A 23,670-nucleotide genomic window follows, 5' to 3' on the forward strand; every position below is an offset into this window, starting at 1 on the left:
TTTGAAAAAAAAAATTTTTTTAATTTTGCTGACGTCAGCACTTTATTGCATAATTTCGTATTTTGCTGATTTCTGCTGACGTCAGCAAAATTTGCAAAAAAAATTATGCAAAAATGTTCCTATTATTGATATGCAACTTTTGTCCAAATTTCATGTTTATACCATAAGCCAAACTGGAGTTATTCAAAAAACAAGTTTTGCTGACGTCAGCATTTTTTGGTTTTTGTCTAATATCTTTTTTTGGGTGAAAAAATTGATTATGGCACAGCTATTCCAGTGATCTACACTCCAATAGGCTTCTTTCGATGTATGAAGTGATATGCTATGACAAGTGGAAACGGTGATAAAAATTTTTTTTTAAAGTTCATAACGTCATTTTTGCAATTAAATTCTTAGTTACTCTTCAGGAATTTGATTAAAAAGCATTTATAAAGGCAATTCTTTGTTAAAAGTGTTAAAGAACCTAAAACATAACTTTTATGTTCAAATACTAAAATCAATTTTTCGACTATGGTCAGAGCCCTGAAGAAATTTTTTAAATTCGGCGAAAATTAATTTTGGCAAATGACCCGTATTATTGTGTATGTAGAGGGTTTTAATTAAATTAGTACAGTATATGGCCCCCAAAACGGAGACGGCCCCTAAAACGGAGGTCGTCATTAAAATGAAGATTCTGACTTGTAGATTTATCAGAATTAAACGATTTTTGTTTATTTTGAAAGAAAGATGGTTATAAACTTAAAAATGAGCATGTTTTTGCTGGTTTGAGACAGATTCAAAATAACATATTTGCGTCTAAAGGAAATATTTTAACACCAAAATTAGATAAAAATTGCATATAACTCACTCTAGCTCCTTGTATATTGAAAATAAGTTATGAAAACGGGGTATAGGAAACTTTCTACACCTCTCAGGTAAGTTATGGCATGTCTCAAAAACTGAAAATTACCATAATTTTTAGATCGCATTAGTCGACAGAAAATGACCAAACAAATGACTGAACATGAAGGGTACTATAATGAAGTTTCTAACCTGATGTGTAACCTAATTGTTTTTTCGCTGATTTTCGTGAAAAACAGCAAAAACTGATTATGACGTCATAATCGATGACGTCATCAAAATTAAAAATTGAATTTCTCAAAAACGGTTTATCCAATTGTCTTCAAACTTTCACCAAAGATATATCTCACTAAAGTCGACCATTTAAAAAAGAAATTTTTTCGAAATTTTGATGACGTCAGCAGAAATTAGCAAAAAACAAAAAAATCATATTTTTTGCTGACATAATCAAAATTTCGAAAAAAATTTTTTTCAAATGATCGAATTTAGTGGGATACATCTTTGGTGAAAGTTTGAAGACATTTGGATAAACAATAATTGAGAAATTCAATTTTTAGTTTTGATGACGTCATCGACTATGACGTCATAATCAGTTTTTACGGTTTTTCGCGAAAATTAGCGAAAAAACAATTAGGTTACACATCGGGCTAGAAGCTACATCATAGTACCCTTCATATTCAGTCATTTGTTTGGTCGTTTTCTGTCGGCTAATGCGATCTAAAAATTATGGTAATATTAAGACATGCCATAACTTACCCGAGCTAATGCCGTTCAGAAAATGCAAATACATCTGTGACTTTAGAGGCTGGGTAAAAGATATAGCATCTTGAAGGTCAACCAGTATTTTGGAGCCCTAGAATCAGCATTGACAAAACCGAAAGTTTTAAATATGAGAAAAAGCAAAAAATCTTGGAATTCTATTCCTATCACCTTGAGTTAATAGTTTATAGCAAAAAATTGACATTATATGTAAAAATTTTCCCTGAATCAGCAAAAACGGCAAATTTGGTCATTTTTTTGCAAAATATAGGAGAAAAATATCTTTAAAGCTCAATATTTTCAGTTTCAATTAAGCTTTTTTTCTAAAATTTTCACAGCTTATTCCATACATGAATGTAACCATTTTCAAAAGAGATTTGTTTTCAAAAACTTGATTAAGACGTTGTTAAATCAAAATTGTCATTTTGAAAATTTCTAAATTTTCAGTTTGGACTTTGCAATATCGAAAATCTTGAAATATTTCATAAAAATCATAAATTTTACTTCCATCGGGTCGTAAATTTAAGGGAAAACACAAATATGCTCATAGTTTTTCCCCCTATTACCACTGGGCTTAATAATTTGATTTTAACTACACCTCCGTTTTGGGGGCCCCAAACCTGCATTTTGACAACCAGGGGTATACTGTAAAAATTTTATCAAATAAATTTATGCCCACAACCCTCTAAATCATATTTCAAAACTATGGTCAAAATTTTGTATTCATATTTTAAAGATATCTCGAGAAATCGCTAAAATTTCAAACCTCCGTTTTGGGGGCCATTAGAAAAAAGCTACCTATCTTTAAGCGATTGAAAAATATTGTTGAAATTGAAAATTTTGAAAAAGAACTTCCAGGAAATAAAGTAGAGATGTTAAAGGTTTTCATGCAGCAAAAATTTTTGTAAAATCTCTTTTCCTCTAGATTTGAGAGAAATTTCAAATTTGATCGCCGTTTTGGGGGCCACATACTGTATTCACTTTTAAAGTTTTCTCCTTTTGGAGTAAATTCCAAGCCATAAACTCAAGTGTAAATTCATTAGATTCGTTTTCGAACTGTTTCAAAGATTTTAAAACCTTGAATTTATCCAATAAAAATGTAAGCGTACAATCAGGGTCGAAATATATTGGGACTTTTGGTTAATTCCTCGTTTTCAGCAATTTAAAGTTCGGACGAAAAAATGCATTTTTTGCAAATTGATAAATTTATTCGAATATTTCAATTCGGGAGGGGTTTATACACTTCCAGGGGATATTTTGAGCCTTGGACCATTCTTGAACTTTTAGTTCATCCAGATCCTAAAAGTCTCAAGTCTAGCGTTAAAACTCAGAGTTAAATTTTACCCGTCCAATCTAATTCATGATATTCATGACGTAATGTTTTTTACGGAAAGACCCCGGTTTTTGCCAGTAGTGGTGCTTTTTATACAACTTTTGTCTAGTTTAAAGTTGCCACTACTGGCTAAAACCGGGGTCTTTCCGTAGAAAACATTACGTCATGAATATTATGAATTTAGAGCGCTTCCAAAATGTTTGTGGTTGTAAGATTTCGTGGGAATTTCCCTTTTTTCTCAATTATTATTACTTTGATTGTAGCTTAGCTTTTTCAAGAGAAATGTCAGGAACAAAACAACTTTAAGTATTAAAGAAAAGTGTATACTGTCTTTCTTTTTCAAAATATCTAAACTTGAGTATAAATTTCGTACAACAGTGAAGAAAGGAAACATTGGTTTTTGGTATACAAATAAAGTAGAAATATAATAATATTGTATAAAAAGTACCATCAACTCTCTCTAATTCAAACCTCTATTATTCGAAACTTTCTGTAATTCGAACTAAAATGTCTGTCCCTTCAGCTGAAAAGTGGTATATAATTTGAATTTTTCTCTAATTCGAAGGAAATTTCTGATCCAATGAAAATCGAATTAGAGAGAGTCGACAGTATAACATCGAATAATAGGATAAATGCATGGTTCGTATATAAATACATACATATACAAAAGAAGAAAGTCTGTTTCTCTAGAATATTCATCTATCAAACCTAAAGCCTTCAGGAGAACTGGGATCCAATGAACCTCTATCAAAAGCAGTTGAATATTATACCGAGGTAAACCTTGAGTTTTCCCAAAACAATAGGATTGATAGGTGACTTTTTATACAAAATCTTGGGCTAGATTTTATAAATAGTGAACTCGGGCAGGAATCAATGAAGGATATTCCGCCCTTCGAAGACTATAGAGACTACTAAAGACCACAAGTTGGTCTAAAGTCGACACCCCTCTTCTAAATTCGACATCCTTCTTTAGAGATAGGAATAACGGGAAGGTCAGAATCACTGATTGAAACTATTTTTCTTTGCTTAGCGCTTAGAGAGGAATATCAGTGATTCTGACCTTCCTATTATTCCTATCTCTAAAACTGGGTGTCGGATTTAGAAGAGGGATGTCGACATTAGACCAACTCTTGAAATCAGTGTCAAGTTTGAAAAGTTACGTACATGATATGGGTATGAGAGTGAAAAATATATATTACTATCTAGTTGTTCTAACCCATTATTAAAAAACTTGATACAAAATAAACGGAATAGTTATGAAAAAATGTCAATTTAGTTCTCCTTTTTTCATTCTTGGTTCATAGTGAGCATGTTTCATTTGGGTTGGTTTTGCATTTGTAATCGCATTGCTTCCAACATTTGTTGCATGCGTTGGAGCTAGAAAGCGAATAAAAGATAAAACAAATCGTAATAAAATACAGACGCCTCCACATAGAACAGTCCGTTCTTGGCAACAACACCCCTGTCTCACGGACCCGGTGAAACTTTTCCCCACAGCGGGGATAAACATTGAAATCCGAATGGGGATAACTATTATATTGTTCCGAGATTAAAAAATCCAGTGGGATGGTTTTGCAGTGCAATTTTTAATCATTGAATTTCGAATAGGGTGAAATTAAAGTCAATTTCCCACCGGGGAAGAACATTTTGCTAAAATTTCCAGTGGGGCTGGGGTCCCAGCGGGACTGTGACACAGGGGTGTGTAATAGCTTTACAGTGTGTGTTTTTAAAAACGGTGGACAAATTTTTATATAATGCAAAATCTTCAACACTCATTATCTAAACTGGGCTTAGAATAATTGAAAATCCTCTGTTCGGTGGATAGATATTCAATTCCCAAGATGACTGAATAGGTTTTTTAGATCGAAATATTATGTATACAAGTCATTAAATTTCGCATAAATCATGAGAATTTTACTTTATTATATAAAAATGTCTGCTTTTTAGGACACACACCCTATACCTTACTATACCGTAAATATCGGTCGGCATAACAAAGCACGCCCACGCTTGCGATGTAATCAAATTTTCTTAGATAGCTTCGAGTAAGACTTAGAGTGTGAATAACAGCAGCAGAGAGACGCAAAGGTAGAAAGGAAAGAGTAGTAACCTCGGCTTCTTTTTCTCTTAACATCTTCGATTTTTCGTCTTCACCCGAAGCACCATCCGTCTGAGAAAGGCTTTGGTTCGATCTAAAGAAAGAAATGAAAAGTAGACAGTCTTCTAATGTTAGTGATGAATTAAATTAATTAATTTTGGCAATATTTGACGAAATAATGTCAAATCTTCGTCAATATTTTGCTTTAAGCATCAATTATTTTAGTTTCCCGATAGCACGATCACGTTTCGGCCTTATTTCAATGTTTAAGTATCTCTTAGGAAGGAGAGTATAAAAATCATTATCGTATTCGAAAAACTCTCAAAATTCGTTTGCTATAATTTTATACCTTTTTCGGTCACTTTTAGGTGAACCTCCTGGCGGTGTCTTCAAACGTTGAGCTCGGTAATTTTCGTAATGAAAGTCTTGTGTCACTTCTTTCAAATCTTGCATGTACGTTCTAAGGATGTACAATGATTTAGGTACAATTCATTAGGTGTCAGTCGGGGGTCAATTAAACTCTTTTGTATAAGAGCATCCAAAATTTTTGAAGCCTTTGAATGTTCTTAAATTTTTAGGTTTCGAGCCTGAGAAAGTTCTTAAAAATGTTCTAATTTCAATCATTTTGTGAGTATTTTTGTGCAATTTATAAAAAAACGTGTAAACTATTTTATCAAAAATATTACATACAGCATCAACGATTAGAACCTCTAGAGCTCGAACAGGTAATCTAGTTCCCTCAGTGATCGATATAATTCCTGGTAAACTTGTCGCCATAACTCGAAACCCCCATATCTGCAACTAATATGCGGCCCTCTGTACCCGTTCGAGATAAAGAGACTCCATTGCATCAGAGCGAACTCGATAATGGTGTTCTGGGAAATTTACTGGTAGCTTATCCAATGGACTCGCTAATTTGAGCTTCTATTATTCGAATTTTTCTATAATTCGAATTTTTCTCAGTCCCCCGTGGAAGGAAAATCTTCGTAAAACGTTTCTAAAATTCTACTCTTTGTAATTATCGAACAAATTAGATTCACTTTCAAGTGCGAATCGGCTTTTCAACTGTATTTCAACTTGCACTTCCTGCATAAAAATTAAAAGGATGAACACACAAAACATCAAATACAGTCAACTCTCGCTAATTCGAACTCAAACGGGGAGTCTGATTTGTTCGAATTACAGAAATATTCAAATTACAGAAAGCATTTTGCCTTTGACGGGAAGTGAGAATTAGGTCAAATTATAGCAAGATTCAAATAACAGAAGTTCGAATTAGCGAGAGTTCACTGTATAATAAAATTTCTTTAAAAAACTTTTTTTTTTTTGGTTCATTTCTGAACTATAAAATTCCACCTACATCAACATCGTTCGTAGCTTGATAAAGTCACAATGATTTGGATTTTCGACTAGAAAATGAAACAGAAAAAGAAATTTGAAGACATGAAACACGAGATAGTTTGAAAAGGGACGGTTCGCCTACAATCAATTAAAAATCAGTGAAAATTGGCCTTTTCATAAATTATTTCGAATGCAACGATTGCCTCGTTTTGAAACCGATACCAAGGTGATTAAATCCCTCGAGTCTTCGAGTGTTACTTTAATAAATAAATAGAGTAAGGGTATCTTCACACTGTTGCTTGAAAGTTGCTTGAAATATTGGAACAAAGAATAGCACGATCTTCTCCTTTGTCTCTTATTATCTAACTTTGCATGATCGCGTGATCGTATCTCAAGCAAAATTCAAACCAAAACCATTAAGGACCTTGTTTTAATGCAATGGTAAAATCTACGCCAAAGAAATAAAGGCAATGATTACTATCGTTTGAACGTTTCACGTACATCAGCAAGAAGTAGTATAAATTATTTTCTTTTTTAGACTTTCTTCGTTTTTCAACAAAACATTTTTATGATCTAAACATGTTAAGGCCATTAGCTTGAAACTTTCAGTGTGAATACACCCTAACTTCTTATGAACTCCTCTGGTAATCAATTACCATACAGTAGCAATATTTTGAAAACGAGGTAAGTGTTGCTCGCAACGTAATTTATGAAAAAAGTCTAATGGGTCAACAAGATCGGGACGCGTGTGAACAAAGTGATGGTACGTACAGCACTTGTAGGATTTTTAATATTCTTGCCACTTACTTTCAACGATTCCCCATGGATACTGTCGACCGCGTACTTTTTTACCACGAATATCGATGGTCGTATTACTTCCGATGACTGCATACGGTACAGCCGCCTGAAAAAAGAAAAAGAAAAGATGTGTTTATGGATAGATGCAAATGCAACATTAAAAACTGTACCAAAAGAATTTCATCTTTTTCACATTTTATGGATTTAGGCTGAAACTCCGAATTTCACGCAAAAAATAAATTAGTTGCTGCCTTGCCAGAATCAGTTCTCAAAGTTATAATCTTTATCCGCTTAAATAAGGTCATACCAAAATTTTTTGTACAATACACAAAAAGACTAAAAGAAATTGATTTAATCTGCCATTCGCCAAAATAAGTTCTCGCCAAGTATAAAAAAATTGCGTTACTCGCCTAAATAAGTTCTCGAATACTTGTGATAATGAAATGCCGTTTGACGTTAATTCATAACAGTTTTGCGGGTTTCACTTTAAAAAACACCGATCAAAATGACAAATATAACTTAGTCCAGGGTTTAATAAAGGTCAGTGAAAGGTTTTATTTTTAAATAAGAGTGATATCGTTTGCTTACTCATCAATTTTAATTTACAAGCTTTTTGATAATGAATTGACACGGTTGTGGCGCAAGATTGGTCAGAAAGAGGAAAAGAAAAACATTTTTTGCTTATATCAGCATAATATAACAATAGGCAGACACTGCCCCAATATGAAATAAGCGTCTGATATAAAACGAGAACAAATAAATGTAAAAAAATAAAACCTTGAATAGATCTTACTTTGAGTTCTTTGGTGAGTAGTTTAAATTCTTCATCTTCATCTTCATCGCAGTCTGGGAAATCATAAATCTTGATGTTGTTTTTGTGAACTTCCTCTAACACCTTGTTGAAAGAAAGAAGGAGGAAGCGTTTTACTAATTGAAGTTTTTCATGTACCGTATTAATTCGAATACCGTATTACTTTGCAATCCTAATCAAAACTTGTATCAAAGTATTTAAGTCACAAGTTTCTAATTAACGCCCCTCCCCTAAAAGAATACTTCGAAGAAGGGGGCGTTTATTTGAGGGGGATTTGTTAAATAATTTTCCTTTTAGGAGGGGCGTTTATTCCAGAGGGCGTTTGTTCGAAGTAATACGATATGTAAGATTTGACGTAGGAACCATGTGAGAATCCATTTTCAGAAATTTCAGCTTTGGAGGTTTACGCATGTTATGTTGAACAGTTAAACTCTTTGGCTTCTACAAAATCAAAACAGAATTGAAAAATCTTCATTTGTTCAACTTCAATTGCAATTTTTGTGGAGGATACTTTTTCCACTAGTTGAAAGCCTCCGACGGGTCTGAACACATTGAAACTGAAAACATGAATTCCTTCCCGCGAAAAATTTATCGTAATTGTAGGGTTACAAAAAGAGAGATCTTATATACAATAAGTTGTGGCCTTACTTTTCGTTTGATTTTTTGTAGTTCTTTCTTGGTTAGGGTGTCTGCCTTGCCAATAACAGGAACAATGTTTACTCTTTCGTGTAAAAGCTGCATGAATTTGACGTCAATCGGTTTCAACCTAAGAAGAACGGAAGAGCGAATAGGAACTAAAACTAAAGGTTCTCAATAAAGTAATCATAAATTATTATTAATAATCGTCCTATTTTAAGCATTGGCGTAGTGGTATAGTGGTTATCATTATTGACTCCCGCCTGGGAGGCCAGAGTTCGATACCCACCGTGTCTCTACGATTCATTTGGCAAGTGAATATACCTTCTTCCGGGTCAACCCATGCCATGTGAGGAAAATTGGGTACCATGATTCTGGTACAAGAGTGTGGGAAGATTAGAAAGACATTGTGACGTGCCGTGGCACTCATAAAGTTCGGCCTCGCGTGAGCATCGCTTTCCCAGTGTCGTTCGAGTGTCATGGTATGCGCTATGGTATACGCTATGGTTTGGAAGCTCACGTCCGTCAAGTCGCAGTATCTGTCAGCGCCGTGATTCCTACTCCTTCGTGCATTTAGAGGGCTCATATCTATCTATCTTTTTAGCATTTTATAAGACTTTCCTAATTTATAGCTTGTTCTGGAATTTGCATAGCTTAAATTCTTGGCCTTTCAGCCTATGTTATAATCTTGGTAATAAGAAAAAGTGTATTCGTGTAGTCAAGCTTTGCGTTGGTGGTAAAAAATTGTTAACCTAAACAAATTTTTAAACTAAGCCAAAGAAACCGTTGCTTACCCATGGCCAACAGGGTTGATGAAATAAAAACAGCAATGAACACGGTTATCAGTGATATTTCTTCGGTTCAATCCTGATTCATCTCGTAAGTAATTCTCAAATTGTTGTTCAATGTATTTCACTATTGGTTCAAAGCTGGAAAAGAGAAAGGAAAAAGAATTATCAAGCATTTAAATAACTTTGGGTCTATCGACCCAGTGATGTAGCAATTGGGAGTTTGTTGTGGCTCGAATTAAAAAATTCACGTTTCGAAAGATGATTCTCTCATCATTGAGTACACGCACATTAGAAAATTTGACTGAAAATCAATATGAAAATTGACGCAACTGCCCCAACGCAATACATAATTATAAACATCAATGTTAAGAATAAAAAGATATGTATTCGCTTGAGTAGCCTCAGAAAAATCTAGACAGCAGGTGAATGTCATTCTGAAGTCAATAGGCCTAAAATTAAATCCTCATTCACTAAAGTGAGTTCTTTTTGTTAAAACAGTTACCCATTGGAGCAGTCTAGGCTGTCACCGTATCCAGGAGTATCAACAACAGTCAATTTCAACCTGACACCTCTCTCTTCAATTTCCACTGATGAGGTATCGATATTCAAAGTGCTCTTGATGCGTTCTAAAAATTAAAACAAGCTAATGAAGCAATTTAACACAAAGTCCAAAAAAACAAATTCTTAGGGAGTTTTTGGCCCAAATTTGTCCAAAAGATTTTTTTTTTGAAAGTCAGGGTTCCGTCACATATTGTAGTATTGCTATTTTGGTTTTGCACCATTATGCAAACAATCAGAAACAATCAAAATAAACTAATCAACCAATCCCATAAAGAGATGGTAACAGACGAACGGTTGGACGGACGAACGAACGAACGAACATGGGTTAATTTAGAGAACCTCCGAGGCAGGTCCAAAAAATCTCTGAATTGTAAGAATTAAGCCTCGATAAAATAGATCTTTAAGGAGTACTTAGAAAAGCTTTGATACCAACTACTGAAAAAAGATTATAAGAAACTACGACTAATAGGAACTTGATCTCAGGCACCCAATACCACTTTGCACCAAAATTCTATAATCTGAAATTTATAACGGCCCTGAAGATTACCAAAACGAAAACCAGGAAGTTTGTGTTGTGCTCTCTTTTTTTTTGTCAGAATTTTAGATTCTCATATGGTGAAGAAGGTTAAATGGTTTAAAAATTTTACGAACAAAAATTAGGCTAAAATAGTTGAATTCGAAGCAGGTGAAGGGTCAAGGTAATAAAAATAAAGGCTCAAAATGTCATAGAATAAGAACAAGCTAAGGACAATGCTGAGCCTGAAATGATTAATTTTAAGCAAGTGAACCAACTTAAATGTATGCATCTTCTGCTAGACTGAATCTGAAAACTGCCCAACAGCAGCTAATGTTTTGGGGCCGAAAGACAAGGGCTTAAAAATGGAAATGGAAAAGACCTTTTTTTAGTTTAAAAGAGGGGTGTTTTCAATTGAGTGGTAAAATTTCAAATGACTACACTATGCTTGTAGAAGACTAAATAGCAGCCCAAACAAGCATGAATTTTAAAACAACGATAAAATAAAAGTAAAGGATGAGTACATGATATATAAGAAAAACTCTAAAAGGCTGACAAAAATATAAATAAAAATAGAAAAAACTCAGTCAAAAATTACTGATTCTTAAAAAAGGGGCATAGGAAAATTTATGGATGCTTATGAAAAAAATAAAAGTGGGTTGTCACTGGGAAACAGTGGGTTGTTTATCTTGTATAAAAAGATAGAAACAAATTTCAAAGGTTTTGAAAGAAGAGGGTTCCTCACGTCATTTTATCATGTAATTAATTCACCACTAAATCATAATGAATTCAAAAAAGGTCATGACAATGTGGTTTAGTTTTGTTATAGTTCAAATACATATGTTTTTAAGTAAAATCTTTCATTATTTGTTGTGTAATTTGAGACTTTCTTTTTGTGATTCAGAAAACTTTTTATTAAACATGACAAAATAAATAGATCATTGTGAAAGTAGTTAATAAATTATAAAATAATTTTCACCAATATGAAGTAACTCTTTCTTGAATTTCATACTCCTCCTTTTTTATAAAAAACCAGTACATTTTGTATGAGACTCAACTGTTCTTCTTTTTTGGAAAAGTTCTAATCCTATTCTAATTTCTGGAGAAAACCCGAGGTAGGCTTGATACCGCACTTTTACTAATTGACCCTTAATTAAGTTGTTGCTTGAGCTTCATAGCTCTTATAAAACCCTTCTCAAAGTGCGCACTTACAAAAGGATTGAAAAATAAAGAATTAGTCAAACCTTTGGCAGTAGAGAAATTTCTTCCAGCATATAAATCTGTCAGGAAAAGACTGTTGATAAGTGTAGACTTTCCAAGACCTGATTCACCTGAAACATAAAAAAAAATGATACGATTTTATATACTTAACAATTTTTATCTAATCAACTTTATCTATTATCTTGTTATCAAGTGTTGCAGCTACCTAAATTTGATGTATGAATTCTTCAAAATAAGACTACCAGTGACCACTAGAACAGAGATCCTAAGAAGAAGTATAAAAGGATAGATTTATTTCTACTTGTATATAGATTTGTCATAATTAATGGCCTTTAAATTAACACACTCGTTTTAATTAAAGGGGTTTTAATTAAGAAGAAATTGCTTAATTCATGTTAATTACATGTCTACTTATTTTATAAAACTATATTTTCATAAATAAAGCACAAATATAATTGACAGCAATTTTTAATCTTAATTCTCTCGTCGAAATACTTTTTTTTACCAAAGATTTCACCAAATGTTTCTTTTGACTCAATAAACTGCAATAAATGCTATGGTTGAAGGATAAAACAATCATCTCTTACCTACAACCATAAGTGTAAACTCGAAACCTCTCTTCACAGTCTTTCTATGGACCTGGTTAGGAAGATTTGCGAAACCAACATATGATGACATTTTATCTAAAACAAAGACAAAAAACATTTAAAAAATTAAAAAAAAGGAATCTTATTAATGGCCTTGCCATTGGCTGTTCTTAGTAATTTCAAAACAAATCATTTCAAAAAAGCATCCTTTATTTTCCATTTGCGTAAAGTAAAAAGTTAAATATCAAATAAGAAAAATGATCTGGTAAAAATAAGTTATAGATTTTCCAATCTTTCTAAGTTTCAAGTCTTTCAATTAATGTTCCACAAAACCCAAAGTTATCTTAAAACCAGCAAATCTTTCATGCCTCATAAAATAAATTATATCATGAATGGATCAGAGGGTTTTTATAAAAATTTTAAAGCTTGAAATTTAACTTTACACAGCTTTACAATCTCTTTTTTTTTTTAATTTTTCCTCATATTGACCACAGATGAAGTATATACTGCAACTTTGTGTAATGCTGACATACCTTGTCTGATTCAGTCATGTCTTTATCACCCTTTTAGTATACTGTAATTACTTATTTCGACAACAAGAGTTTTGATACACATTTTTGCACCTTTTTGGTACACTTTTACTAACTTACTACCTTTATCAGTATTTATTACATTATACACTGTACTGATTTTCCTCACCCTGCAGAGTTTTTACACCACCCTTTTAAAACACAGTACTGACTGTTTCTTGACCAAATAAGTTTGGACTTCACCCTGTTAGTTCAGTGCTCTAACTTTTTCTTTAGCTGTCACATGACATGACTATCAATATAGTCTGTAGAATTAGTTTTTTACCTTGAAAAGCAGCTAAAATTTGGCACACAGGCCCTTGTGGGTCTTTTAACAGCACGTACCCAAAGATAAGGAAATCATTCTTTTTGATTTTCATAATCTGAAAAGTACTCTTTAAAACTACACCAAAGACTCAAAATAACTTTTGGTTGAATGCATGAATGGAAATCAGTCTGTGAAACAGTTATGCTCTTTTCAAAATGGATGCAAAAAGCCGTTTATTGTGGCAGAACAATAGTTGTTTGGGAGAGTATAGTATGACTACATATTGACTCAGTCAGTTCCACATATCTAATTACTCAATCCATCTGGGTCAGAAATTATCTGCTCTGCATTACGGAAAAAAAATCCCTAATACTCGAGCTAATACTTTATAAGAGTCGCATGGGAAGATTTGTAGCGTTATCGCTTGCTTATTCCAGAGAATGTTAGAGTGCCAATTTGAACAAAATTTATCAACCAATCAATACACTGTTAAAAGTGTCGACTGCGCACGCGTATGAACAATTTTCCATTGTTTTGATTTTGGCAACCACGGGAAACTTCACTCTCCCCTGTAAAAAATGGTAGGTAAACATCCAGTTTTCATAAGAAAACCCAGCAGAGAAATGGTAGGTAAAGAACTCCTTTTATTCATAACTTCTTTTCCTCTAGATGAATTTTTGAGAAATTTTCAGGAGAGATACATAAAATTGTCATTAATATCATGTTCAAATATCTAAAACATTCTCTTTAAAGGAAAGATTTCTCTAACCTTCCACAGTACTAAAGTGAGCATTTTTACCTACCGCCTCTACGGTGGAGATGGCGAGACTGTTAAACGGTGTATTAGTAATATCTAATATCCTGTTGCCTTACTTGCATCTACTGAAGTGTGGAGTAATTTAGTTATGCAATAGATAGACCGTCGCATATTTTTTGAGTGCCATTTTAGCTTCCCAATCAAAAAATCCAAAAGAGTTTGATTTTCATTTTTCTTTGGACTAAAGTACTTTTAGAGGATATATATATATACTTTATTTATCTTTTGCTTATCTGGATATCACAGGGACGACCGCGGTACCGGGGCATTGGCCCGACCACGCACCACATTTTTTCAAAGTAAAAAGAAAATTTTCCAATCAAGCCAAATTTTGTTTAATATATATAATAACGTTGAAACAAACCCTGTTTTACTTTAGGCGATCTACAGTACAAGGGCTAAAATTCAAAAATTTTGCGTCAGTATTCTTGATATGCGTAAGTCATTTTTCTAGCAGAAACATCCTAAATATGCCGGGATTTGACCTCTCTTTGTTACGAAAATTAGAAACACAGAGGTCAAAAACCGGCTTTTTTGGGTGCTTCCGTTAAAAAATATGACGTCATCTTGACTTACACATATCAAGAGTATCATGGCCCTATCACTTTCTAAGTGGAGCGACGGCCCCTGTATCATATTTAAAAATACTGGTATTGGGGTATATTTGGGAGTTTGCTGGATAGTATATTGCAGTTTTTGTACTATAGGGGTGGGGTGGTGTCTAAAATCGAAATATTCTACAAGGTACTGATACATGTCGTTGTTTTGTACATAGACCCCCCCCCCCTTGCTCAACCCACCCCAATTATACACAAAAAGATTGGAAGTTTCTTTCAATATCAATAATAGCTAAATGGTGATTTTTTATGGTCTCAAAACCAACCAAAATTGGCCGGTTGTTTGCACTTCATTTTTTGGGCTTTTCACTTCAGGAAAAGCAAACACTTTCAATTCATGACTTCAATGCTTTAAAAAATATATTATTGGGCAGCACTCGAATCTGATTGGCTAGCTAAAACCTTATCAACTGCTTTTTGGCACGAAATCCAAACCAAATGTAAACATATTCAAACTGGATCATAAAAACCATACTCTCACTGAGTAGCTTCTGATAGGATTTTTGCTTATGTGGTGTAAGTTTGAATCTCCAGACTAAAGTTGACTTTCTGATGATGGAAAAAAACTTGAAACTATAAACACTGATCTGATAGCTGCTCTTTTCTTCTTTCATTCAGAACAAATTTCGATCCAATTACAGAACCATATTTTATATTGACAATTAGAACAAACAAAGTCAAAACTTACATATGTAAAAACTGGGAACAGAACGTGGTAAAAGGTGAGGTTTGTATGTGTTTGTGATGAATAGTGCGTATGTTTTCGTTTAAATTTCCGTCTTGTCAAATCAAACTTTCCCCTCCTTTTTGTCAATGTTTACCAAAAGTAAGTAAAGTATAGTAAGGAACCCGGAACACGGGATCCTTGCTCACACGATAAAACTATTTTTTAGAGTAAGCTGTTCTATAGAAATGAACTGGAATCTGACCACAGTACGTAAACAAAGAGACAAAAAAGTCTAGAAAAAATCGAAAAACATGGCAGGTTTTGGTGCGATGTTCAGTTCCAGTGTTCCAGTTCAGATGCCTTTTGACAAAGACTATCAGAACATTGAGCGTCTAGGACGAGTTTGACTACAGACTAGGTATATCAGGAAATTTACTTTTTAATCTATTTGTTACAATCAACTCCCATATTTATTTTAAACTCAGTCTCTGATTCTTGGCAATTTGGTGTGAGACATTTGTTTTCATCCTGTTTTATCCTATCTATCCTTGTCTTTGATTTGTTTTTCTGTGTTTCTTTTTCCTTTTTTTTAATTTTTCAATTTTTACTTTGCATTTTCTTAGACATACTGGTACCTGGTACCCCCATCCCAGCCGGGGCTAGCCTGCACAAGTCTGAGTTTTTCACTCCTTGACAAACACAATGAACCAGACGTAATTAATCGAATGAACCAATCGAACGGTATTTTTAATCAAACTTTGTCGAACTTAATCAAACTTTGTTGGCCGATTAATGTTCGACTAAGTTCGGTTGTCGAACTTTAATCGAATACTCACAAATTTCTAAAATCGACCTTAATCAAACTTTTTTTAAAGAGACCTCGACAGTTCGATTAGTTCGATTACATTAATCGAACTAAACTAACCAGTCGGGTGTTTAAGATAAAAACTGCAATTATTGCTCTTTTCGGAAATTATTGCCGAAAACGGCAATTTCTTTAACGATGAAATGCTGAATCAGCAAAATGTGTTGTCCTTTTAAGGGCAAAGATGTCAGAGGTGTTTGAAAATAGTAAAATTGCATCGAGAAAAAGGTTTCTCGGATTTTTAAAAGTGATTTTTTCAATTTTTCGTTGCTCAATAACATGAAAAGTTCTAAAATAATAAGTTAAAAGATCCTGCATCGATGCCGAAACACAGCCAGAAAGAGATAACAAAACCCCCGTTGTAAATTTGTTTACATATGACTCGATTTTGCTTCCTGCATTTCCAACAAAAACCAGTTGAAAACAAAACTAAACAAGGCACAGTGGGCCTATTTATCACGAGGGTGTCAAATACCACGTGTTCAATAATAAAATCAACTTTTATTTGCAAAAACGGCAATAATTGCCGAAAACGGCAATTTTCATTTATTTACTTTTTTATTTTTCTGCTGATTCAGCATTTCATCGTTAAAAAAATTACCGTTTTCGGCAATAATTTCCGAAAAGAGCAATAATTGCAGTATTTATCTTAAACACCCGACTGCTAACTTAATCGAACTTTGTCAAGTTTAACCAAACAAAAATTTGAGAAAACCCAAGCAAATGAAGGCCGCTCCACTTGCGCGTCCTAATTCGATCGCACTTTTTGCCGGCCTTTGACGACACTTTGAGGAACTTTGAAGCACCCCCGCTAGTGCAGGCATGTACCCTCACATCCCCCCTGACCAGTGGGCACCAATCAAACTCCCTGGAAGCCCGACCAGGACCCCCAGGGGCCGTCCACGGTGGTACCCAAATGAGGTCATTTTTCCCAATTTTGACCAATTTTCCAATTATTGCTGGCTTTTGACGACGCTTTGAGGAACTTTGAAGGACCCCCAATGGTGCAGACGTGTACCCTCACATCCCCCTGACTAGTGGGCACCAATCGGACCCCCCGGGACCTCGGCCGGGACCTCAAGCAGCCGTGCACGGTAGTACCCAAAGGAGGTCATTTTTTGTTGTCGAACTTTTTCGAACGGAGTCTTTTGTCGAATTTGTCGAACCTTTCTTGTTGTCGAACTTTATCGAACAGAGTTTTTTGTCGAATTTGTCGAACATTTCTCGTTGTCAAACTTTGTCGAACTTACTATATTTTGTCGAACTTAATCGAATACTCACAATTTTAGCGACTTTTGAAAAGTTTGATTAAAGAATTTAATCAAACTTTTGTCGTTTGATTAAGTTTGACAAAGTTCGATTAGTTCGGTAATCGAACTGTTCGATTAATTATGTCTGGAATGAATGAGAGAACAACAACCATTTTTGGCAGTTACATCAATATGCCAAAACATTTTGTTCAACCACCTTCACTTCAAGATAGGCCACCATACAATGAACTTCCTTTCATAGGATGAACCATATTCATGTGGCTTTCAACCTTGCACTCCATCACAGAGCCTATTTGAGATTACTAACTAGCCCAGAGAAAAATTTTAAACCTTTATAATTTGAATGCATGCCTTTTTAAAAAATACTCAAATATAAAAAAATTAAAAATTTTTAACTTGGTCATTAGTCAAAAAAGTCATTAAAATTGATTAGCCTCTGTGATGGAGTGCAAGGCTGAAAACCACATAAATATGGTTCATCCTATAAAAGGAAGTTCATTGTATGGTGGCCTATCTTGAAATGAAGGTGGTTGAACAAAATGTTTTTGGCATATTGATGTAACTGTTTGGTGGAAATTTTGGCTAGCCCCGGGTTTTGGCTAGCCCCAAATAATAATGTTTTGTTACCGTAGGACAGAAAGTATAGTATATATATTGATTTTCGCAGGTCAAACACTAGGGTACTTGATACTTGATGTAGAGCCAAAATTTTTATTGAAATTGTATTGTATCTTATATTTCATGTCAATAACATGGCCTTGGAATCGACCTTGTTGAATAATTATGTACTCCAGTATAAAAACAATGATACAGCCATGCATAATTTTTAAAATATGCATGATATAGTAATTATGCATCAAGCTGTATTATTGTTTTTATGCTGGAGTACATAATTATACAACATGGCTGCCTCTTTAAAAAAAGGTCTATTAAAAAATTGATTAAAGTTAAATATCTAATACCTTACTGCAAAAACGCCTAATAACCCAATACCTAACTAACTTATTTTTTTATAGGTGACAGGGTCCAAGAGCTTGTTACAGCTTGTCAAGTTTCTTTTAGAGAGCCTTTAATATTAAATTTTGAAAAATAAGATCCAACAACAGTATCATTATTTAGGAGTCTGCTAAATTACGTGGGTTACGTGCGTGTCGTGGGTTCGTGGGTTCGTGCCATCGTGGGTGTTCGTGGGTTAAAATGTCTCGTGGGTTCGTGGGTCAAAATATCTCGTGGGTCCGTGGGTCCAAAAAAAAATCACGTGGGTTGAGATTACTCGTGCGTTCGTGGGTTCGTGGGTCCAAAAAAATCACGTGGGTCAAAAAATTCCAATAATTTTCCAAAAATAAAAAATAAAAATTCATATGGGTCATCGGGTATTTTTTAGAGTAGTCGAAAACACTATCTACGACCTATAGTAAAGCAAAAATTGTAAAAGTTTAAAATTGAAAAACTTCCTCATTGTTTTTCGTTCTTCTCACCCTTCTCAATAGTTTTTATGAGAAGAAAGAGCGAAATGGAAAATGTCAAAAAAACATTTCCAGCTGATCTGATTTTAATATTAATATTTCTACCGCTGACCTTAAAAACGACTTCCATCGAAAGCTTTATAATATATATAGCCCAATTAACGTCACTATGAGGAATCTTATTTTTATCTCCCTTTACGGTTTACCATGTTCCTCCTACCACACAATTAATACAAGAGGTCACAGTCTTTTAAAAGAATCGTTTAATTTATAATTATTAAAATAAAAACATTTCCTGGGTATTTATAAAAAGTCATGTCTATTGGTTATAACATTAACAATTTTATTAACTTAGCTGAAATACGGTCCTTCGGACGGTAAAATTGCGCAAGGGTTTCAAATATTGAAACACGCGAATCGCAATCAAATTTGCAAAAGAAATAATTGAATCATTATTAAGTGTTTTAGGGTTTTAGAAGAAGATGATTTACAGTTCTCGCTGCTTAAAATATCATATCTTATACGATCTTACAGTATTGGGATTTTTGGAACATTTCGGACCAACGGAAAATTTTGGACCCACGGGAAAATTTGGACCGACGAGCGATTTTGACCCACGAACCCACGAACCCACGAGCAATTTCAACCCACGGGATTTTTTTTTGGACCCACGAACCCACGAACCCACGAGATATTTTGACCCACGAACCCACGAACCCACGAGACATTTTAACCCACGAGGGCACGGACCCACGAACCCACGAACCCACGACACGCACGTAACCCACGTAATTTAGCACACTCATTATCTAGTTGACAATATATATATTCCGATCAATTTGATCATCATCAGGTCTAAAATCAAAAATAAAAAGTAAGAATTAAAATCCGTTACAGGTTAAAAAAAATTTTCACATATCTACAATACATACAACTTTTCTTTAATATTAAAGGTTTTGTTTTTAAATAAGAGTGATATCGTTTGCTTACTCATAAATTTAATTCGCAATCTTTTTCATATTGAATTGACACGGATTTAGAGCAAGATTGGTCAGAAAAAGGAAAAGAAAAACAATTTTTAGTTTATACAGCACAATATAACAATAGGGAGACATTGTCCTGATTCCTGATATGAAACAGGAACACGTATATGTAAAAATAAAATATTTTTATATTTTTATCCAAGTTTTTTATTTTAACATTCACCGGTTTTGAATTGCATTTCTAACTAAGTCTCTGATTTGTGTAATAATGTATGCATGCCTCCTTCCTCATAACTGTATTTTTAAAAAAATTGGAAAATATTTTCTACAAATAAAAGATATGGGTACAATGCCTGTCTTTCATCTTTTGAGCCTGTACACTTTATAGTTTCTGTTCCATCTGAAGTTTCAATCTCAAAGAATCTCAAGTATTTAAGCTGTTGAATGGAGCATCACTTTGAGGAAGTCAATACTTTTAATGAGCAGTAGCAAGAGATATCCAGAGTGTTGATATAACCAGTTAGTATGTCTTATATGTACATTTCATCTATGAGCTGTTAGATTTGACTTAACTTTAGATTTAGATGTGTTAACTGTACCTCATACAGTTAAATTCACCCTAATTCGAACCTCTGCAATTCGAATCTTTCTGTAATCTGAACCCTCTTGTAATCTGACTTAAAGATATTGGTCTCTTCAGCTGGAAAGTATTGTAAAATACTCTCTATAATTCGAATCCTTCTCTAAATTGAAGAAAAGTTCAAAAAGGAGAGATGTGTAATCTACATTGAGTGACATTATAATGGTCTTTGACTTGATTTATAGTTTAATTTGATTATGATATGATAATCAGGAAAGTGAATATATAGAGTTTGCTGTCAGTTATTCAGTTTTCCTATACCACAGCAATACTGAGTGAAAGTCCTGAATCATCATCAGAAACAGGACCAAACTTCTTGGAGAAACAGCCTTGGAGAACCCTGGAGCTAACATTTTCATTATTGGATAGCAGGTTATTGATGTTCTGTTTTGGATCCCCCTGATAAGAATGGTTTTATCCCATATCCATAGTTTTAGAACAATGCACCAGAACTGCAACACGACCATAATTTTAGGGAACCCATGAAGTCTCACCATAATTCTCCAAATTTGCCGAAATTTGCTCCTTCTTACAATGTTTACAAAATAAGAGAGAAAAGGCAAGGAAAATTGGATGTGATTTTTATTACCATGACTGTCTTTAAAAAAACGAATTCCATGTAAACAAAATGATATTTCTATTTCCTGTTTTCCTTTATTTAGTTACTGTCATAATGTAATAAAAAGTAAAGAAGGAAAATAATCTTGTAGTTTTTACAAGAAGCTTGGGAGACAATGTCAAATCCCTTGGTTGGCTCCACCACAATTGATCCTGATGAATATTTCAAAACTGATCCTGGAATCCCATTCCATCTTCTTCGACGAAAGAAAGGTTATTGGTTGTTTTTCTTAGTTGTTTTTTGAACTGATAGTATCTTTTTCTTTCATGTACTTTCACCCACACACGCTCCGATGTTCATAACCTTTTGAAATTCAAGCTTTAAAATGTTCTTAACCTTTTTAGTTTCAAGCCTTAAAATGTTCTTAACATGTTCTCATAAGTAAATCAAAGTTATAACTTTTGTTGTTGTTAAAGAAAATAAAGAAAATTTTTAATTATATGTAACAAGGTACTTATTCATTTCATATTTTTATATCATCATGTCTACAAAATTGGATTGTGAGGTTTTAAATATTCTTGTAGGATCTTTTTTATAAGACTATTTTGAGAAATAAACGTAACTAAAACGCGACTATATTCATTTTGATTTTACTTGATAAAAGTAAAATAATAATCCCTTTTAACGAAACTAGCACTAGTTGAATTTTACATAAAATCTCTTGCTTGAGGGTAGAAATGTCAGGGTTAGGTCTGTTCTGGAGATAACTGACATTCTTTAACTCTTCTAGTACCCTCTTAGACTTTTTCCAAAATGGGTATCTGGATGATGTCTAAAGGGGATTACATTTTTAGAATCGTGTTTTTAAAGTTTGATAATAATGTATGTAAGGTTTTTGGGTTGAATCGAAGCTTTTTCTATATCCTTTCAGCGGCTCAGCCACCTAGCCTTCTTTCGATGAGTACCAATTTACAAGGCTTGGATGAAGCATTTGCCAAATTCTCCAAACAAAACATCAAAGATGGATTAAGCAGTTTTCTACCAGACCTACCAGGTAATTTAATTGTTTATGCTGCAACGATGTAAATCAATATCTTACAAGTCTAAAGGCTTTAACTAGCCTGACTAATATCAAGAAAAATTTTTATCGAGTAGAATATTTTTTTTTACATCTCGGTCCCTTTCCGTTTTGGCTCATTTTAGCTTTAATAAGTAGACGCGGATGTGGTTCTGCGCGCTTTCTTCCTTGCCGCATACACTTTTTTATAAGAACCAGTAAAATGTTCCTGAGGCTCGGCTGTTCTTATTTTATTTGGCACTTCGAGTCTCAAATTGTTCTTATCCGGTTCTTATTTACAGGATGTAATTTAAGGTATTTTAGGTGTTTATACCTAATCTTTTGCAATTTGAACCTCATTGTTCTTATAAAAAAGTGTATTTGACTGATGATAGGCATTTTATTCATATAAATGAAATGGTTGAATAATTTGAAGTTGACGGAGATGGTAATACAGAATTGTTTCGGCAACATGGTACACTACACTATGTTTTTTTAGGTGTCTGGTTTTTTAAGTTTAAAAATGAGAAGAAAAAAAATCCAAGGGGGTCCTGAAAAATTGAAGAAAAATCTAGGGGATCACATTTTCAAAAAAGACCTTCTAAACATAGGGGGTACAAATTTTTTTCTGGAATAGCAGTACAAATGTAAGAGCCCAGCTGGCACACAACGTTGTTTCAACGTTTATCTAACGTTCACAACATTCATATAACGTTATATTAACGTTGAAACAACGGCACACACAGCTGGGAGGTTGACTTACGTCCAAATGTGAAGTCTTGACTTATCGTCCGTTGTTTTCTGTCCGCTTTTCGATCCATTATGTTCAATCCAAAAAAAACAAGATCTTCTCGACTAATTTAAAATTTCAACCAATCTAAAAATTACAAAAACCAGTCGACTCTTTTAAATGTTGAAATTTTAAGTTAGAAACATTGAAATTCTAGAAAACTTTAACTTTTGAATCTTTAACTCAAAGCTCAAATTCTATGATAAAAAATATTGGTCATGCCCTAAATGAAATCAATAATGTTCGTTGATAGCTAACTTTTAATTATCATATACCAAAATACTTTGTTCAACCTTGGAAATTTGAAAATCATTTGTCATCAGGAAATTTTTTTAATTTTGTGATCAGGAAGGAGAAAAGGGGTTATCCAAAGGTCTCGTTTTTGATATTTATCTAATAAACAAGTTAAAAGTTTTTAACGATGTTATGATGTTATATATTTGGCCCAATAATATTTTGATAATGGGAGAGCTTTTTTTAAAAACAACTAAAAACTCCAGTGTGAAAGCTTTTGTTGATTTTATACGTTTAAACGTCTAAGCTAAGTGTCGATGTTAATGTCCAATTTAAGAAAAATTTCCCATTTTTTTATAAGAACATCCAAAATTGTTGAAGACTTTGGATGTTCTTAACTTTTGATTTTTAAGCCTGAAAATGTTCTTAACATGTTCTTATTTTTACCACTTTTTGAGTATTTTTACCATTCTCCTAAGAAATCAGGTGTTTTAAGAGTCTGCAAAGCCTTGAAATGTTATTGTTCTTAATATTTTGGCCATCGAAGCCTTTATGTATGTTCTTATATAGTTTGTTC

At 33.6% G+C, this 23,670-nt stretch overlaps 1 protein-coding gene across 2 annotated transcripts; it reads right to left on the reverse strand.

The window, feature by feature from the left end:
• Positions 1-4,106: 4,106 nt before the first annotated feature.
• LOC136819855 (septin-1-like) lies at positions 4,107-22,901 on the reverse strand. 2 transcript variants are annotated; one of them, XM_067076103.1, is made up of 12 exons: positions 22,833-22,901; positions 12,291-12,386; positions 11,727-11,813; positions 9,910-10,033; positions 9,411-9,545; positions 8,629-8,746; positions 7,963-8,064; positions 7,179-7,275; positions 6,391-6,439; positions 5,380-5,490; positions 5,043-5,124; positions 4,107-4,309 (listed from the first exon to the last, which is right to left on the reverse strand). In XM_067076103.1, exons 1-12 carry the CDS (start codon positions 22,888-22,890, stop codon positions 4,247-4,249), a joined length of 1,122 nt encoding a protein of 373 aa, XP_066932204.1. In that variant the 5' UTR covers positions 22,891-22,901; the 3' UTR covers positions 4,107-4,246. The 2 variants fall into 2 exon arrangements, with proteins under 2 accessions (XP_066932204.1, XP_066932205.1); XM_067076104.1 differs by lacking the exon at positions 22,833-22,901 and adding an exon at positions 15,250-15,373.
• Between the last annotated feature and the right edge of the window lie 769 nt (positions 22,902-23,670).

The sequence above is a fragment of the Clytia hemisphaerica genome, unplaced genomic scaffold (genome assembly GCF_902728285.1).
Source record: "Clytia hemisphaerica strain Z4C2 unplaced genomic scaffold, Clytia hemisphaerica genome assembly, whole genome shotgun sequence".
Classification (NCBI taxonomy): domain Eukaryota; kingdom Metazoa; phylum Cnidaria; class Hydrozoa; order Leptothecata; family Clytiidae; genus Clytia; species Clytia hemisphaerica.

Bases quoted from the DNA above. Each gene is read 5' to 3' on its own strand.
- LOC136819855 (XM_067076103.1), bottom strand. From the start codon at position 22,890: ATGGATCGAAAAGCGGACAGAAAACAACGGACGATAAGTCAAGACTTC. The intron at 9,546-9,909 runs GTAACTGTTTTA...TCTCTTTTCCAG, and splicing joins AGCCTAGACTGCTCCAATGG to CTTTGAACCAATAGTGAAAT. The intron at 6,440-7,178 runs GTAAGTGGCAAG...TTCATTTTCTAG, and splicing joins TCCATGGGGAATCGTTGAAA to TCGAAAATCCAAATCATTGT.